Source organism: Dermochelys coriacea, chromosome 11 (genome assembly GCF_009764565.3).
Source record: "Dermochelys coriacea isolate rDerCor1 chromosome 11, rDerCor1.pri.v4, whole genome shotgun sequence".
NCBI classification, from domain to species: domain Eukaryota; kingdom Metazoa; phylum Chordata; order Testudines; family Dermochelyidae; genus Dermochelys; species Dermochelys coriacea.
In genome coordinates, this window is record NC_050078.2 from 21,479,390 (window position 1) to 21,491,665 (window position 12,276).

At 37.5% G+C, this 12,276-nt stretch overlaps 1 protein-coding gene across 1 annotated transcript in view; it reads right to left on the minus strand.

Annotated features, from left to right (window-relative positions):
• Positions 1-2,296: 2,296 nt before the first annotated feature.
• LRP1B (LDL receptor related protein 1B) overlaps positions 2,297-12,276 on the minus strand; it is a 1,336,604-nt gene continuing 1,326,624 nt past the window's right edge. The window contains exons 91-92 of the mRNA XM_043505072.1: positions 12,144-12,242; positions 2,297-4,125 (exon numbers count right to left, since the gene is read on the minus strand). Coding sequence (XP_043361007.1) covers positions 3,985-4,125; positions 12,144-12,242 — 240 coding nt within the window. The 3' untranslated portion in view covers positions 2,297-3,984. The remainder of the gene's footprint in view (positions 4,126-12,143; positions 12,243-12,276) is intronic.

Sequence of the window (12,276 nt, forward strand, 5' to 3'; positions counted from 1 at the left end):
GTACTGAAGTGATTTGCTGAATAGGGATGTTTTACTCACAAATAGGAATGGTTGTAGTGGGATCAACTGAGCTCCTCCAACTCTTTTCACACTGGCTGCCCAACAGTCACATAATAGTAACATCGATTATATGGACACCATCTTTCAGGATTAGATTTAGCCAACTGTTATGGATCTTAGACTCATGGACTTTAATGACAGACAGAACCATAAAGTCTGACCTCCTGCACATTGCAGGCTGCAGAACTTTGTCCACCCAGTCCTGTAATAGACCCATCAACTTTGGCTGAGTTACTGAAGACCTTAAAGCATCATTTAAAGACTTCAAGTTACAGAGAATCCACCATTTACGCTATTTTAAACCTGCAAGTGACCCATGCTGCAGAGGACAGCAAAAAAAACCACAAGGTCTCTGCCAATCTGACCTGGGGGGAAATTCCTGCCTGACCCCAAATAGGGTGATTTTGGGAAGCCCTTTCCATCCCTGGTTCAGATTGCCAGTTCCCTGAGAACTACTGGTGCCTTCTCTTTCATTTATTGTCATTAATATCTTCAGAAAAGAAAAGGGAAAAGTTCAACTATAGCCTTATATTTTAGATAGAATGAAACTATTTTAATAACTAGATTTAATTACTAGACAGGGTTTTTTTGTTTTAACAACACTTGAATACATCAGAAATATAAGAATATGATGCACTCTAAAAATATGAGCGGAAAGCAAGATACTGAAAAATTGCACACTATATGTATAATACAAAATATTTCTATATTTTTCTTGAATATGCATATAACTTGATTCCATCTCCCACCCTAGTGTATATTTTGTAGTTCCTTACACTTCACTGCAAATGGATAGTAAATATTTGCCTTAAAATTTGCTAGTTGCTGGTACAAGACAATTTCTCATATTCTGTCATGAATCACACATAGTAAAAGCTCTTAAAATCATATACATGACCTACAGAATCAGTAGTTATGTCTCATAGAAGCATTTAACAACAGTCAGGGCTTAGCAAAATTAATGTGGAGATTTTAAGAATATATTTTGGTAACATCCAATACTAAAAATAATTTCCTGCCCCAATAGACCAAACAATTTTAGTATAGATTAGTGGATTAATATATACGCTATGAGGAAGATTCTCATCCGTTCACCTGTCATGCCTATACCCCTGATATGCTTTGGCAGCTGGAAAATTTAGGGATTCCACTTATGTAAAGGGAATCCCAAGGTGACCCTGAAGGTTTAGTAGGGGGCATGACTGGGGTGCCACTGAACTCTAGTGATCCTTGGTGACTGACAGGTCCCACTGGGATTTGTTACAGCCAGATACAACTTGGAACATTCCTGAGATTGTTCTAAGTTGCATTAAGATGCAGTTGGCCCCAAATTCAAGAGGATGTAAAGGTAGTCTACATCCATCTTTGCCACTCTGCTCTTAGCTGAACTGATATAGCTGAGGATCTGGTTTATAGTCTTTCTTCGAGGCATAGGGCCAGATTCTGATTTGTGTTACAACAGTATAAATCTGGACTACCAACTAAAGTCAACCAAACGATTAGGCATCCCTCATGAAATGAATAAAGTTACTATTTTATAGTGTTGTAAATAAGATCAGAATCTGCCTCATTATGTGAGAAAACATTGGGTACTATACCAGCTAAATTGAATTAGATCACTATTAAAGAGATGTTTTCACTTTCAAATTTATGTTACATGGACACCCATCAATAGAAATTTGGTTGTGTCTGCCTTTCATTAAGACTAGCAATCACATCTATGGAAACAGCAGCTCGTGTTCCACAGCAGAAGCACTGATGCAAAAGTTTAGGGCCAAATCCTGGTCCCAATGACTTCAATAGGAGCAAGACGAAGCACTTACACTGATATTCATCAGAAATTTTTGCTTACTGACATTCAGAAGATGATATTTACATATCTTAAATGTTACCTAAATATACTTATTTCTTCAATGATGCTATAAAAGAAAAAGTAGGGTTTAAATGTTCAATGAAATAAAATGTATGGACACACCCCTTCTGAGTTATTAATACTCATGTACCATTGCAGAACCTTTAAGATAGAGGTTTTATAATGAGCAGAAACTGTCTGGCTTTTTAAACTGAATTTAGCTTCCTGTACAACATATTTTCTTACTTTCCTTTAATTTCCTGTCCTTTGGGTTTTTATATTGCCTATACAATGGTATGTCCTAACTTTAAAAATTACCCAACACAATGAATTAAATATGTAGAACTTCATTTAAATAAGTCAGTCAACAATTTTTTTATAAAGTATTTCACACTTCATTGTAGAAACATAGGCAAAATGACTATTATAACCAAAATGAAAAATACTGTTCAATTTAAAAAATGTACTTAAACAAGAACCTGAAAAAGTTTATGATATGCATAACATTTTTTCAAGCAAACCTGCACTAGTATTACATAAATCAAGAGTTTATAAAGGCCTCAATATGGCAAGGTTTAGAAATAGGTAGTATGCATGCACATAGTACAACAAAAATTTTTTATAAAACAGCAGTTATTTTTTGTAATACTTGTACAAAGGGAATAAAGAGCAACCACAAACATATTTAATCTGTTAGGTTAATATATTATGACAGGTAAAAGTCAATCATGTCTAGCAGAGGAACAAAAAGCCCTCCACAGTATGTGTGTGAATTAGTATTTGTGCCTTTAAAGTTATGTATAAAATATTTCAGTTCTTTTTACAACTTAAAGAAATTGTACTCCTTATTTCTGTCAAAATTCAAAAAGGCAAGTGGAATTTTTTTTTGTTTTTATTCTTCACAACTACATAAAATAAACTAGTACCAGAGAAAGTACTGGAAATCAATTACATTGATACTCTCCACTTTTGATAATGGGTTTTGACATTTAACCCCAAAGTATTAAAATGAATTCACAATTGGTCTGAAATACGTTTCAGTAATATATAATATTGATCAGCGGTATCATAGACTATCATCATTAGTATAAACTGCTATGTTTTGGGTTCTTTAATATCTCTGGGCAAGGATGATTTTTTTTTCTTACTGGGTAAATCAGAATACTGTTATCAATATGTGTGCTTACATTTTATTTTTGTTCTACTGCTTGGTGTATGATAAGGGATTGATCACCCACAGATATTGCATGTGGTTGAGTGAATAAACATATAATACATGTGTAGGCAATGCCCTCTTGTGCTCTAGGGTGGCTACTGTACTACAGGACTGCTGGAGTTTATAGGCCTTGTCCCACAGCAAGTAAGGTCTTTCAGCTTTCAAGATGTATTTCTACTATGGTCTATAAGATTTTACTAAATACAAGGTTGTTTATATGGTATATAAGTTTAGTATATCATGTACAATCACTGAATTTCTGAAACACTCATTTGTGTTCATGCAGATCATTAGATGTTCTGATTCTGTAGCCTTGTTTACTTCTTGGCAACCTAAAGCTAATTTTAAAAGCAAGTTATGTTTGATTTGTGAAGAAAAGTGATCTACTTTTAACAGGATCTGGAGTGAAATTCTAATGGGCACAAAGAGAGGAGACCATTCAATCGTTCTTTCACCATGTAAAACAAACAAAATTACACTGTACTACAGCTTTCAGACTATATAATCAAAAGGTGCAGATATCATCTTCATTGATTAAGTAGAACCAAAAAAGTTCATACAAAATAGATTGCTCATATTCACACTACAAACAAATGTTGTTTTTAATTTTAACAAATTCAAAGGTGTATCAGCAGCATTGTTGTAAATTGTACTGTAGTGCAGTTTCTTTTTCATAAAAATACCTTACAAATGGTCAGTCAAAAGTCATCAGCAAAAGAAAAACCCAGAAAACAATCAACCAAACAAAAAAACAGAGGTAATGCTGATGCCAAAACAATTATAATACTGTTGGGTACATAGAAAAGTAATCCTTATATTTTATACATTTATACAGAGTATAAAAGGTAACAGAGGATTATGCCACAGTCTCCCTTATACCAATATCTATTTTCTTTGGAAGGAGTTCTTTTCTTTCATCAACACTTGCTAATGAGTTTCGACAGTTTTTCCCATCCATATATAACTTTGCGTACACTGGATTGGAGTAATTTGTTGGCTGTGGAAAAAGATAAATATGCAGTATTTGATTTAGATTAACAACTATTTTTTGAAAATGAAAATTGTATTGTTAAAACAAAGGGAGAACACATACATAAAAGCAAAACTGAACATGTTTAATGTTTACCTGGGTTTCTGTAAATCTTACCAGGGAGTTAAGATCTGTAGGAATGACTGCCCTACACTTTTAAGCGGGGAGGTGGACGTGATGGGTGGTGGTGGGGGGGGTATTTAGCTAGCTAGTCGAACAAAGGGAACTGTATTTTATGCCTGGAGGGGGGAGGTGGGCAAGAGATGAAAACTGCTGCAAAAGGGTCAGTGTGGTCGCTGACTCATCCCCTGGGAATGCAGGGTTTAACTAGGGCAGCTCTGTGCCTGAAGCCTGCCTTTCACATGAAACAGGCTGAAGCAGGAGGGAACACAGCACTTCAGCACAGCATGGCTCCATGTGGAAACAGGAGAGTAAGAAATGGGGAAAGAGTAATTCCCCCCTTCCTCTGGTCCAGGTAGGGCAAAGCAGGCACAAAAGAGTAGCTCTACAAGAGGAGGAGAATATGGCTAGAGAGGCAGCTCTGCTTGCTGATGCTTCCTTGTGGCAGATATCCAGTGCAGATACTCCATACAGTGACTTGGTGACTTGATAAATGGCTTGGAATAGGACTTAAAAAGAGGTGTTCCTTAAAGGAACGAACAGGGGGCAGTTGGGGACTCCTATGATTGGTACAGCAGGGAGCCAACTCCCCATTCTTATAGCCCACTTTAACCCTCCTATGAGGGGGGTGGATGGTAAGATCCCAGCAATGGATTTGCTGGAGGGACATGGATGGAAAAGAAGGGGAGCTGGTGGAAGCCCCACGGATATGGTAAGGTCCCAGCCATGGACTCGATGGAGGGACGTGGAAAGAAAAAGAGGGGGAGCTGGTGAAAGCCCAACGGGTAATTATGGAATAAACATGGGGTTACGTGCATTGTACGCTTTTATTTTACAATAAAGTTGTGGCTTGATTAAACCCATGTCAAATGTCTCCTGTCCTCCTTTCAGTATAGCCAGACAATCTGTAACCATCAGACTCCGTATACTGCCTGTTCTAAGACCTCAGCACCTAATAGTTGATCACACTTTGGAAAACTATGGCCCAAGTATATAGTACAATTTGACCAAATTTGCTAATCATATTAGAAAGAACTTGCAGCCAGAGGGAACAGGGGAGAGACTGGAGAATAGCACTGTCACCAGGAAAAGGCAGGTCTATGTGATCGGGGACTCTTTATTGAGAAGAATAGACAGGCCTGTAACTAGAGCTGATCCTGAGAATAGAAAGCTGTGCTGTCTTCCAGGTGCTAAGATACGGGATGTAGACCTGACGTTGAAAAGGATCCTAAAGGGAGCGGGAAAGAATCCCCTAATTATCCTTCATGTGGGAACAAATGATACGGCTAGATTCTCGCTGGAAAGTATTAAGGGAGACTATGCTAGGCTGGGGAAGATGCTTAAGGAAATTGAGGCTCAGCTGATCTTTAGCGGGATCCTTCCTGTTCCTAGAGAAGGGCAACAAAGGTGTGACAAGATTATGACTGGTTTCAGAGTAGCAGCCGTGTTAGTCTGTATTCGCAAAAAGAAAAGGAGTACTTGTGGCACCTTAGAGACTAACAAATTTATTAGAGCATAAGCTTTCGTGAGCTACAGCTCACTTCATCGGATGCATTACTGTAATGCATGTTAGTCTCTAAGGTGCCACAAGTACTCCTTTTCTTTTTGAAGATTATGACTGTCAACAGATGGCTTAGGCAGTGGTGCTATAAGGAGGGCTTTGGGATGTATGGCCACTGGGAGGCATTCACGGACAGAGGTCAGTTCTCTCGGGATGGACTTCATCTGAGTAGGGAAGGAAATAGACTTCTAGGATCGAGGCTGGCACAACTGATAAAGAGAGCTTTAAACTAGGAATTGGGGGGAGATGGATGGGAGATGTCCAGAAAATCTCCACGCCAGATTTTAGCATTGAGAGGGAAGAAGATGAAGTAAGAAAGGATACAGCCGTGGGTAGGAGAATGTATATAAGGAGCGAGGGCGGTGTGGATACTAGTCTAATAGGTTATACTGGCTGTAGAATGACTGTGCCTAATAGGGTACAAAATGTGAGCGAGTCCAAACAGCAAAAATTAAGATGTTTGTACACCAATGCGAGGAGTCTAGGTAACAAAATGGAGGAACTAGAGCTACTGGTGCAGGAAGTGAAACCAGATATTATAGGGATAACAGAAACATGGTGGAATAGTAGTCATGACTGGACTACAGGTATTGAAGGGTATGTGCTCTTTAGGAAAGACAGAAACAAAGGGGGTGGAGTAGCATTGTATATCAATGATGAGGTAGAATGTAAAGAAATAAGAAGCGATGCAATGGATAAGACAGAGTCCGTCTGGGCAAAAATTACATTGGGGAAGAAAACTAGTAAAGCCTCTCCTACGATAGTGCTTGGGGTGTACTATAGACCTCCGGGATCTAATTTGGATATGGATAGAGCCCTTTTTAATGTTTTTAATCAAGTAAATACTAATGGAAACTGCGTGATCATGGGAGACTTTAACTTCCCAGATATAGACTGGAGGACCAGTGCTAGTAATAATAATAGGGCTCAGATTTTCCTAGATGCGATAGCTGGATTCCTTCATCAAGTAGTTGCTGAACCGACTAGAGGGGATGCCATTTTAGATTTAATTTTGGTGAGTAGCGAGGACCTCATAGAAGAAATGGTTGTAGGGGACAATCTTGGCTCAAGTGATCATGAGCTAATTCAGTTCAAACTAAATGGAAGGATTAACAAAAATAAATCTGCAACTAGGATTTTTGATTTCAAAAGGGTTGACTTTCAAAAATTAAGGAAATTAGTTAGGGAAGTGGATTGGACTGAAGAACTTATGGATCTAAAGGTAGAGGAGGCCTGGGATTACTTTAAATCAAAACTGCAGAAGCTATCAGAAGCCTGTATCCCAAGAAAGGGGAAAAAATACATAGGAAGGAGTTGTAGACCAAGCTGGATGAGCAAGCATTTTAGAGAGGTGATTAAGAAGAAGCAGAAAGCATACAGGGAGTGGAAGATGGGAGGGATCAGCAAGGAAAGCTACCTAATTGAGGTCAGAACATGTAGGGATAAAGTGAGACAGGCTAAAAGTTGAGTAGAGTTGGACCTTGCAAAGGGAATTAAAACCAATAGTAAAAGGTTCTATAGCCATATAAATAAGAAGAAAACTAAGAAGGAAGAAGTGGGGCCGCTTAACACTAAGGATGGAGTGGAAGTTAAAGATAATCTAGGCATGGCCCAATATCTAAACAAATACTTTGCCTCAGTCTCTAATAAGGCTAAAGAGGATCTTGGGGATAATGGTAGCATGACAAATGGGAAGGAGGATATAGAGGTAGATATTACCATATCGGAGGTAGAAGCAAAACTGAAACATCTTAATGGGACTAAATCGGGCGGCCCAGATAATCTTCATCCAAGAATATTAAAGGAATTGGCACCTGAAATTGCAAGCCCATTAGCAAGAATTTTTAATGAATCTGTAAACTCAGGAATAGTACCGAATGATTGGAGAATTCCTAATATAGTTCCTATTTTTAAGAAAGGGAAAAAAAGTGATCCGGGTAACTACAGGCCAGTTAGTTTGACATCTGTAGTATGCAAGGTCCTGGAAAAAATTTTGAAGGAGAAATTAGTTAAGGACATTGAAGTCAATGGTAAATGGGACAAAATACAACATGGTTTTACAAAAGGTAGATCGTGTCAAACCAACCTAATCTCCCTTTTTGAAAAAGTAACAGATTTTTTAGATAAAGGAAATGCAGTGGATCTAGTTTACCTAGATTTCAGTAAGGCATTTGATACCGTGCCACATGGGGAATTATTAGTTAAATTGGAGAAGATGGGGATCAATATGAACATCAAAAGGTGGATAAGGAATTGGTTAAAGGGGAGACTGCAACGGGTCCTACTGAAAGGCGAACTGTCAGGTTGGAGGGAGGTTACCAGTGGAGTTCCTCAGGGATCGGTTTTGGGACCAATCTTATTTAATCTTTTTATTACTGACGTTGGCACAAAAAGTGGGAGTGTGCTAATAAAGTTTGCAGATGATACAAAGCTGGGAGGTATTGCCAATTCAGAGAAGGATCGGGATATTATACAGGAGGATCTGGATGACCTTGTAAACTGGAGTAATAGTAATAGGATGAAATTTAATAGTGAGAAGTGTAAGGTTATGCATTTAGGGATTAATAACAAGAATTTTAGTTATAAATTGGGGACGCATCAATTAGAAGTAACGGAAGAGGAGAAGGACCTTGGAGTATTGGTTGATCATAGGATGACTATGAGCTGCCAATGTGATATGGCTGTGAAAAAAGCTAATGCGGTTTTGGGATGCATCAGGAGAGGCATTTCCAGTAGGGATAAGGAGGTTTTAGTACCGTTATACAAGGCACTGATGAGACCTCACCTAGAATACTGTGTGCAGTTCTGGTCTCCCATGTTTAAAAAGGATGAATTCAAACTGGAGCAGGTACAGAGAAGGGCTACTAGGATGATCCGAGGAATGGAAAACTTGTCTTATGAAAGGAGACTTAAGGAGCTTGGCTTGTTTAGCCTAACTAAAAGAAGGTTGAGGGGAGATATGATTGCTCTCTATAAATATATCAGAGGGATAAATACAGGAGAGGGAGAGGAATTATTTAACCTCAGCATCAATGTGAACACAAGAACAAATGGGTATAAACTGGCCACCAGGAAGTTTAGACTTGAAATCAGACGAAGGTTTTTAACCATCAGAGGAGTGAAGTTTTCGAATAGCCTTCCAAGGGAAGTAGTGGGGGCAAAAGAACTATCTGGTTTTAAGATTCTTCTTGATAAGTTTATGGAGGAGATGGTATGATGGGATAATGGGATTTTGGTAAGTAATGGATCTTTAAATATTCAGGGTAAATAGGCCAAATCCCCTGAGATGGGATATTAGATGGATGGGATCTGAGTTACTATAGAAAATTCTTTCCTGGGTATCTGGCTGATGAATCTTGCCCATATGCTCAGGGTTTAGCTGATTGCCATATTTGGGGTCGGGAAGGAATTTTCCTCCAGGGCAGATTGGAGAAGCCCTGGAGTTTTTTCGCCTTCCTCTGTAGCATGGGGCATGGTTGACTTGAGGGAGGCTTCTCTGCTCCCTGAAGTCTTTGAACCATGATTTAAGGACTTCAATAGCTCAGACATGGGTGAGGTTTTTCATAGGAGTGAGTGGGTGAGATTCTGTGGCCTGCGCTGTGCAGGAGGTCGGACTAGATGATCAGAATGGTCCCTTCTGACCTTAGTATCTATGAATCTATATTGTAACTTAAATAAGAGATCGTAACTGTTATTGTAGTATCTGTAAATAGAGAAGTATCTTCCCAATATCAATAATTTTGCCAGTTTAGGTCAAAGTCCAGGTCAGTGTGACTCAAAGATGTGCTTAAGTCCATCTCTCTTCTGCAAACTACTTAAGTATACATGCTATGTTTTCAAACAACATGCTGTGCTTTCTCACAGGCTATCCCTCCTGCATGGGAGGCAGTCCCTATAAATATCTGCAAAGTTACCTTGTTATTAGGCTTGGAAGGGTTAGATTTGTATTGGTAAATGTTGTCACCATACATGCACAAACAGATGAAAAAATATTTTCACAGATCACTGAAAATTACAGATGGGCAAACTAAGAAAAGTGCTGCTTGAAAACTTACTGGAGTTTGATTTAAGGATATTTACTTTGAATATTTTGATATGTGATAGTGACAATTTATGTTGTAATGGTTATAAAGCTTTAACTTATTGTTTATTGTCATTAAATAATTGTTCTCCGATAGCCCCCTTATAATTTTTCACAACTGTGAAAATGTAAATTGATAAAAATAGGAAAAATGCTTAAAACCCATACTTTTGGCAACTAAATGGATAAAACTAAAAAAGCTTAAAAACATTGATATTACCTGTTGAAATTGTTTTTTTTTACAAAATCTAATTCTGACAAGTCTACTCATTATGTAGCTTCAAATCTCTCCTCAAAACCCTCCTTTGCCGTGATAGCTATAAAAAACTTGAGAATGGTCAGGCTGTGTGCTGTGACCATTCCTTATCAGCAATATTGTCTCATTTTTTCCTTATAGTCCCCCAGCCATCTGTATCCAATATTTTTTGTCTTTTACTTAGATTGTATGCTCCTGGAGGCAAGGACCAGCTTTTTGTTCTATGTTTGTACAGTACCTAGCACAATGAGGACCTGGAACATGACTAGGGCTCCCAGGTGCTGCAGTAATACAAAAAGAATGCATGATAAAAATACTGAACTACCACTAAAAATATGAAAGTGTGTAGGATGTGGGTGTGAACTTCCTCTTTTATAACCCATTATGGCTCAATTATCTCAACGGAGGCCTTTGCTATCCCATCTGATTTCTCAACTTTATATACAGAGCAACTGGGAAGGGTGCCGAACTCCTCACAGATCACAAAATTTCCTGTTGTCTGTAGCACCTAGACTCATATTACTTAGCTTGCTTCACTGCTGTTTTGCCCAACAAGAAAGAGCAAAGGTTTAGAATCCTTATTTTTCTGTTCCCACTAGTCAAATAAGAGGCCAGGATTTGAAAATTTCCCATGGCTTGGCTCACTGCAGCAATCATAGTAATTTAAGATTAGCCAGGAGCTGCTTATCCTGCTATTACAAATAATTATCTGATTGTCTGGTGTTCTACATTTCCCTGTCACAGAAAGAGATAAGTCACGTTGAAAAGAACAAAACAAAAAACTCCTACTTCTATATTAATGGAACATATTACCAGCTGCTGCAGTAATTTCTAGGGGCAAATTCTACCTTCAGTTATACCTGTGCAATCCCAGTAACTAGAGATCTTCACTTCCCCAGTAATGACTACAGGAGTTCCAGATGACACAGAAATGTAGTTTTGATTTAAATTAACAGGAGTTTTCATTTGATTGCCAATACTGTACCACAATTAAAATAAGAATCATACTTAGCATTTATATTGTGTCTTCTGGAAATATCAAAGTACATTATAAACAATACGTTAATACCTATATGAGGTAGATATTATTATTATTATTATTATTATTATTATGCTGTGGGGAACAGTGAGGTGCAGAAAAGTGAAGTGGTTTCAGTGACTTGACTAAAGTAATTTCAGTCAATCTCAGGGCTGGAATTATACCCTACTTCTCTTATCCATGAGGCATGTTGCCTCTTCTGGACTGTATTGTGTTTTTTAAAGCAGACAAAATAAATACAATTTCAGTTACATCAAAAACACATTACAATCATAAAATAATGCAAATGAGACAAGGATGAACACTTTTTTATATGAAGGTGAATCAAGCATATTAATGTCCCCTCTCTTTTAATTGTTTTAAAAATTTCAATAATCTTTTAAAGATATTGTGCTATATTATATACAAACTCTGATTTATTGAAACTAAGCTAAATATTTTGTTAACTTAGTTGTCATTTACAATAAAATTGATTGAAATTTAAACAATCCATTAATAACTGTAAAGATTTACAGAAATTGTTCAACTAAATGCATATCAAATTCCCCTTAAAATAGTAGGACAGAATTTCATTTACTTTTGAATCTTATCTAACTGTGATAAGTTGCATTAAATGCCTATCACTATTTGGTATGTTTATGTGGTTGGTTTCATTTTTATATAGCTTTACAAAAGGTATAACTTACTTATTTTTATAAAATAAAGCAATATATTTTCAATTTTACATTTTAGATCATGTTATCATGACAAGTAAAGATGAAATATATAAGGCACCTGTAATAACAAATATAAATTTTATTTCTACTTGTAAATAATTTCTTGCTAATGAAAAACATGAACAAAAATGGTGCTATTCTAACATAACGTGCAAACTTTGCTCAGAGAGGGGACATGATGGAATGAGCATGAGAAGTGACTTATTTCTCACCCCTGCAGTTAGTGGTCCTTTCAAATCAGAGTTTAGGTAGATTGGCGGTGCTGTGTGCGGAAGCTTGAATGCAGTGGACCCTCCCCCTATATACCTGGCCTGCATATAAACAGAGTATTTTAGTTTCTGTGCT